At 49.3% G+C, this 7500-nt stretch overlaps 1 protein-coding gene across 1 annotated transcript in view; it reads left to right on the forward strand.

Moving 5' to 3' along the window:
- kcnq1.2 (potassium voltage-gated channel, KQT-like subfamily, member 1.2) overlaps window positions 1–7500 on the forward strand; it is a gene marked incomplete at its 5' end in the record, with an annotated part of 148552 nt that overhangs the window by 97617 nt on the left and 43435 nt on the right. The window contains 3 exons of the mRNA XM_084095240.1: window positions 358–452; window positions 527–567; window positions 6930–6991. Of these exons, the coding sequence (XP_083951366.1) occupies window positions 358–452; window positions 527–567; window positions 6930–6991 (198 nt within the window). The remainder of the gene's footprint in view (window positions 1–357; window positions 453–526; window positions 568–6929; window positions 6992–7500) is intronic.

Raw genomic sequence — 7500 nt, forward strand, 5'->3', positions numbered from 1 at the left:
AATTATCGAGAAAATGACTTTAGTTTTCATATTTTCATTCAATGAGCCTCATTCATTAATTAATTTCTGTTTGTCACCAAATTTATTAAAAAATATTTTTTGCGAACAATTTACACAGAAATTTGCGATTTTTGGATGAAGCGCAATGTTTGATGGTCTGAAGATTAACTAACTACAATAACATCCCGATTGATGATCTAAACCGAAATGAATTCAGACCTTTTGCATACTTTTGCTGTTGTTGCTCTTGAGTTAAACTGAGCTATAATAACAAAGCGTGGAAGTTCGAGGCCCAGGGGGCTCAAAAAATGGTGTCCTGTGATGACAATGGCTTTGATAGATGCCTGTGTCCCGCAGCAAGCGAGGAAACCGTACGACGTGCGGGACGTGATCGAGCAGTATTCACAGGGACACCTGAACATGATGGTTCGTATCAAAGAGCTGCAGAGAAGGTGAGACACGTCACGCTCGCAGACCACACAATCCCTGTGCGTTTCACCGGTTCCTGACGTCTTTCCTCTCGCAGGCTGGATCACACATTGGGGAAACCGGGAATGTTCCTTCCAGGTAAAGGAAAACTGACTGTTTTAAACAGTCCCACATTAAATAGATTCAAAATGCATGAATAAATCATATCGAAGGGCTCACATGATCTATTATACTTGCTTTTTTTAAATAAAAGAGTTTAATGTAGCCTACCATGTAAACCCAGACAATTTATTGCAAAAAAAAAATGGAAATACAGAAACCATCCAATAACATCCAATCATATATTTGCATATAATAAAATAATTCAATATACAGCAACTTTATCCACTTTGAAGATCATTTGCGCAGGCGTTAGCCAATCAGAGGTCATTTATATGTTTAATGATCTCTGATTGGCTAATAAAAATGGCAATACATGCAAATTAGGAAACCATTGTGATTATGACATCACTTCCATCTCATTAACATGCAACCTTCCATATTTACATATAATGAAAAACGCTCCGGTTACGACTGTAACCTCGGTTCCCTGAAGAGGGAACGAGCGTTGCGTCGAGTTTGACGCTATGGGAACGCTTTGCGTGATGACGTCTTGAAGCACATGTAAAATCAGTCCAATGGCGTGGCGGAACGTCAGAGGCGGGTGACGTCACGTACCAGGAAGCTATAAAAACCGGCCCGAAACAGAAAATGACAGTTTAATAAAGTCTGAAGTCGTGCTGACAGGCATGAAGGAGATATGGCAAGGTGACGCAACGCTCGTTCCCTCTTCAGGGAACCGAGGTTACAGTCGTAACCGGAGCGTTCCCTTTCAAGGGAACTCGCGTTGCGTCGAGTTTGACGCTATGGGAACGTCTATACCAACGCCTCCATAGCTACAAATGTCTGTCCTGTGTGAAATCTAGTAGAGCAGCATTAGGATGACAAAACATGAGACCCTGGAGCAGAGTCTAGATCCAGAGAGTAGAACCTGACGAAAGTGTGCGGTGAGGACCAGCCTGCCGCATCACAAACGTCCTGTAAAGAAACTCCTGAAATAAGGGCCTTAGAGGCCGCCATACTCCTAGTAGAGTGCGACCGGACAGCCAAAGGAGAAGGCTGCCCAGCCGCCTCATAAGCAAGTGAGATAGCCTCAACCACCCACTTGCTCATTCTTTGCTTAGACACCGGGCCTCCCTTGTTAGGGGAGCCAAAGCAAACAAATAACTGATCACTTCTACGCCACAGGGCAGCTCTGTGGACATAGGCGTCCAACGCCCGAACTGGGCAAAGCAAATTATTAGCCTCCTGGTCCGCATTCTGGAAGGGAGGAGGACAAAAGGCCTGCAGAACGATAGGTCTGACCACATTAGTGGGGACCTTGGGGATATAACCCGGTCTGGGATGAAGAAAAGCTTTCACCATACCCGGAGCAAACTCTAAGCATGACGGAGCAACCGACAATGCTTGCAGATCCCCTATTCTCTTAAGAGAAGAAATAGCCAGAAGAAAAAGAGCTTTCAGAGTTAGAAATTTCTCAGGAACCTCCTCAATGGGCTCAAAGGGGGCCAGGGACAGGCCTTGTAGTACAAAGGACAAGTCCCATGGTGGCACCCTAGAGCGAACTGCAGGCCTCAGCCTCCAAGTGCCACGAAGGAAACGAGATATTAAAGGGTCTTTCCCCACAGACATTCCACCCAAAGGAATGTGGTAAGCACCTATGGCCGCCACATAAACCTTTAAGGTGGACGGGGTCAGACCTGCAGTGAACCGGTCCTGCAGGAACTCCAGCACTGTACCAATTGGGCAGTTAACTGGGTCCAACCGACGGTCACTACACCAAGAAGTGAAGACTCTCCACTTCAGGGCATAAAGTTTCCTCGTGGAGGGAGCTCTGGATTGTAGAATGGTCTCAACAACCTCAGTTGAGAGACCTGACTCTATGAGCTGGGCCCCCTCAGAGGCCAAGCCCACAGGTTCCACAGTTCTGGGCGGGGGTGAAATATTGAGCCCCCTGCCTGGGACAGAAGGTCTCTCCTGACGGGTAACTCCAGAGGATGCCCGTCGAGGAGGGAGACCAGATCGGGAAACCATACTCTGCCCGGCCAACGCGGGGCTATAAGAAGCAGGCAAACCCGGTCCCTGCGAACTCTCTCCAGAACTCCCGGGAGCAGAGCAACTGGGGGAAAGGCGTACAGACGTAGCCTCGGCCACGTCTGAACCATAGCATCCAGTCCCAGAGGAGCTGGATGCGTGAGGGAGAACCAAAGTGGACAGTGAGACGTCTCTCGAGACGCAAACAGATCCACTTGTGCTTGGCCGAACTCCCTCCATATCAGCTCCACCACCTCGGGGTGGAGCCTCCATTCCCCGGGCCTCGGCCCCTGCCTCGACAGAGTGTCTGCTCCTATATTCTGGACCCCGGGGATGTAAGCTGCTCTGAGTGACAGCAACTTCCCCTGGGACCACAAGAGGATATGGCGCGCCAGATTGGATAATGGGCGCGAGCGCAGACCCCCTTGGTGGTTGATATAGGCGACTACCGACGTGTTGTCCGTATGCACTAACACATGGTGTCCCCTGAGATCTGTGATAAAGCTCCTCAGAGCCCGGAAGACGGCTAACATCTCTAGGCGATTGATATGCCAGGAACGATGATGGTCTTCCCACAGACCTTGAGATGAGCGACCCTCCAGGATCGCTCCCCAACCCGTGAGGGAAGCATCCGTCGTTAGCAGTTTGCGACGACAAGGAGCTCCCAACACTGGGCCCTGGGACAGGAACCAAGGTTTCTTCCACATAACCAAGGCACGTAGGCATCGCCGCGTGACCTTGATTGTGCGAAATGGGTTGCCCCTCGGGGAAAACCCCCTGGTCCTGAGCCACCGCTGCAGGGGCCTCATGTGCAGCAGTCCAAAAGGTATCACGTTGGAAGCTGCCGCCATGAGACCCAACAGTCTCTGGAACTGTTTGACAGTGAGTAGCTGGCCTAGCTTTACACTTTTCACAGCTGCAAGGATGGACTCTATACGTGGCGGTGACAGGCGCGCCTGCATCGACACTGAGTCCCAAACCACGCCTAAAAAAGTGGTCCTCTGGAGTGGAGAAAGCACACTCTTCTTGGCGTTCAGCCGTAACCCCAGCTCTTTCATGTGGGCGAGAACAACATCTCGATGTTGAACCGCCAACTGATGCGACTGAGCTAAAATCAACCAATCGTCGATGTAGTTCATTATGCGAATACCCAGGAGGCGCAGCGGCGCCAGAGCTGCATCCATGCATTTGGTGAAAGTGCGGGGTGATAAAGCTAGGCCGAATGGAAGAACACGATATTGGTAAGCTTTGCCCCCGAAAGCAAACCTCAGGAACTTCCAATGACACGGACGGATGGAAATGTGGAAATATGCGTCCTTGAGATCTATCGTGACAAACCAGTCCTCGGATCTGATCTGTGGCACGATCTGTCTCAATGTTAACATTTTGAACTTGAGCTGCATGACTGAATCGTTCAGAACTCGAAGATCTAAAATGGGACGCAATCCCCCGTCCTTTTTTGGAACTATGAAGTACCGGCTGTAAAACCCGGTTTCCCTGTCGGAGGGAGGTACATATTCTATGGCCCCTTTCTCTAACAGAGTGTTCACTTCTTGTTCCATGACCAGAACCTGCTCGGGGGCCACCACTGTGGGCAGGACCCCCATAAACCGAGGAGGGCGTTTCTTGAATTGTATCAGATACCCTCTTTCCACGGTCTGCAGGACCCAACGAGAAATATTTGACAGTAGTTTCCACGCTGTCAAAGATTCTACTAGAGGTACCAGCCTCTCGAGACTGGTTTCTGGATTTTGTTGTTGTTGAGCAGTCAATTCGACGCCCTGTAACGGCGCACCGGCAGGGAGCGACCGAACAGACTGCTCTAACACCCTCCTCGGAGGGGGCGGGCATCCCGAGGCCACTACGTTTCCGGGTGGTCCTTGAGATATGTGCTCGCCGGAGACCGCTGCGCCCTGTAACACCGGAGGCGGCAGGGTTAGCAGAACGGTCCCCTGAGGGTACCGAAGAGAGACGGGCACCGTAAAAAGAGGTGTTAACCGCTCTGCTTCGGGGGGGACTACCCTCATTAATCCTGAGCCCTCGGACGTCAGGATTTCTTCCCAGCAGCCTTCTTGGCGGTAATAACGGTCCGCAGATCCGCTTTACCCCTCGAAGACTGCTGGGTTTGAGCGCGCCCTCCGTGTCCCCGAGATTTTTGTGGGGGAGCACGGGAGGACACGCTCTGCTTCTGAGTGGCACGGTGCTCAGCGCCCTTTTTAGAGGAGTGAGGCTGCTCCCGCTCAGCAGCCTCATAGAAAGAACGGCGGGGAAGAAGCTTTTGGAGAGCAGCTGCTTGTTTAGCGGCTTCTTGAGATTTTGCAACCGCAATATTCACTGCATCCCCAAATAACCCGGCAGTGGAAACCGGAGCATCTAAAAGAACATGTTTCTCTTTGTCCTTTATATCGCTTAGATTGAGCCACAGATGCCTCTCAGTGGCCACCAGGGCTGCCATAGACCACCCGATAGATTTAGCGGTCTCCTTGGTGGCCCTGAGAGAAACATCTGTGGCTCTGCGAAGTTCAGCCACAGTGTCGGGACCAATTCCCCCGCCCTCCTCTAAATCCCCCAATAATTCTGCCTGATATGCTTGTAGGATGGACATCGTATGCAGACACGCTGCAGCTTGACCAGCGGCTGCATACGATTTATGTACCAGGGACGAAGTCATTTTTACTGGCTTAGAGGGAAGTGTAGGAGCCTTCAGGGAAGATGCCGTTGCTGGAGAGAGATAGCCCGCGAGCGTCTCTTCCACCCTCGGCATCTCCCCATAACCATACTCTTTATACTTTGAAATAGAGGAATAGAGAGAAGTGTGTGGTGTGTATACTCTGTGAGACACTGGTTTCCCCCACGATCTCGACACCTCGGTGTGGAGATCGGGGAAAAACGGCAGGCTCCTGCGCTGGGGCTGAGCACGAGATGGCAGGAAGCGTTCGTCGAGCTTACTTTTCGAACGAACGTCCTGCCGATCCTCAGGCCACTCAATAGATAGTCTGTCAACCGCTCTAGTAATAACATCGAGCAGTTCCTCAAACGCATGAGACTGAGGTGGCGAATCCTCAGACTCAGCTTCAATACTCACAACATCCAACTCCTCAGAGCTGGATAGTTGCAGTACTGGTACCTCTATCAGTACTGGTACCTCTATCGGGGGGGAAGTAACCGCAGCGCGTGCTTCCACACCCTGATGAGAGGCACTGGATCTATCAGACGGATGCTGAGATAAGGCAGAGCCCGTCTCAACATCCACTGATAAATCCATTTGTGAACCCCAGGACTGAGATCGACGCCGTGCCTCGGCAGCGGCGGGACCCGAGCCCTGGGGAACGTGGTCGGGATAGAACCGAGCCAGGCGGGATCGGAGTGTACGCAAAGGAAGCGCACAGCAATGCTCACAGTCACCACCCTCGAGTGCTGACTGGGCATGCTCCTCTCCCAAACAAACAACACAAAGAGTGTGTGTGTCACCTCCCGTTAAATAACGCGGGCAGGGATGGACACACACTCTAAACTGCTGCTTGCTCGCCATACTGAATAATATAAATATATATACAGACAACACCAAATAAGACAGACAGATTTCAACACAGAGCGCAACTGAAGACTCAGAAAGCTGTCATTTTCTGTTTCGGGCCGGTTTTTATAGCTTCCTGGTACGTGACGTCACCCGCCTCTGACGTTCCGCCACGCCATTGGACTGATTTTACATGTGCTTCAAGACGTCATCACACAAAGCGTTCCCATAGCGTCAAACTCGACGCAACGCGAGTTCCCTTGAAAGGGAACTCAATATACAGCAGCTTTATCCACTTTGAAGATCATTTACACAGTAAATTATGCAGGTATGCAGATGTTAGCCAATCAGAGGTCATTTATATGTTTAATGATCTCTGATTGGCTAATAAAAATGGCAATACATGCAAATTAGGAAACCATTATGATTATGACATCACTTCCATCTCATTAACATGCAACCTTCCATATTTACATATAATGAAAAACTCAATATACAGCAACTTTGCACTTTGAAGATCATTTACACAGTAAACTATGCAGGTATGCAGATCAGAGGTCATTTACATATTGCAGTCTTAAAGACGCAGTAGCAAAAAAGCCTGTTTGATTGTAAGGGTTCGAGAAAGGATGTAAAATAGCTGTAAAACTCAATTATGAGAGGAGAAGACTGCAGTGAAGTGTAGAATATGATCCTTTTAAATTGATATGTGTGTTATGTTACAAGAAACCTTTTTGAGCAAGGTGTTTCAATAAAACACTGTTAACATGAGCTTTTGACTGTTTTTCTTGTATGTTTAGAAATGAATGATTTCTGACTGTCGTATTATTTCCTCGTCTTGTGTTTCCAGAGAAAGGTGTGGATAAGGAATATTATACGGTGGGAGCCCGGCTGATCCGACTGGAAGATAAGGTACAATCCCTTAAGAAGATTTCTGTTGGCTTCTAGTGACGCTTTAGACTGAGTTTGTCACTGAAACGGTGCATTATATTTGCGTTAGTTCTGGTCCGCTCATTTTATTGAGCAAGCGATCGCAGAGAGAGCTGGTGTTTCACGTATCATAGACGATAAGCCTCGATTAGCTCTGTTATTTCTCGTTCTGTGTTACGTTGACTCGCTGACGGTATCATGTAGTTCTGATCTCGTCCACCTCAGACAGGGCGCTTCTCTCGGGTTTGTTGTTCTCGTCGAGGAAGCCAGTCTGTGATTGTGAGATTTGAGGATTTTCAGAGATAACGTGACGAGAATCTGTGAACTGGATCTCGACAGACGTTCTGGAGCGCGAGTGTGTTTCCCAGCAGACGCGTATCTGATGATGGTGTTACAGCAGATAATGTACAGTCGTCTAAATAAACCCAGACAGTGGGTGAGTGTGTGTGTGTGTGTGTAAGTGAGTGTGTATGTGTGTGTGTGTGTGTTTT

The sequence above is a fragment of the Abramis brama genome (assembly GCF_963993115.1).
Source record: "Abramis brama genome assembly, chromosome: 20".
Lineage (NCBI taxonomy): Eukaryota > Metazoa > Chordata > Actinopteri > Cypriniformes > Leuciscidae > Abramis > Abramis brama.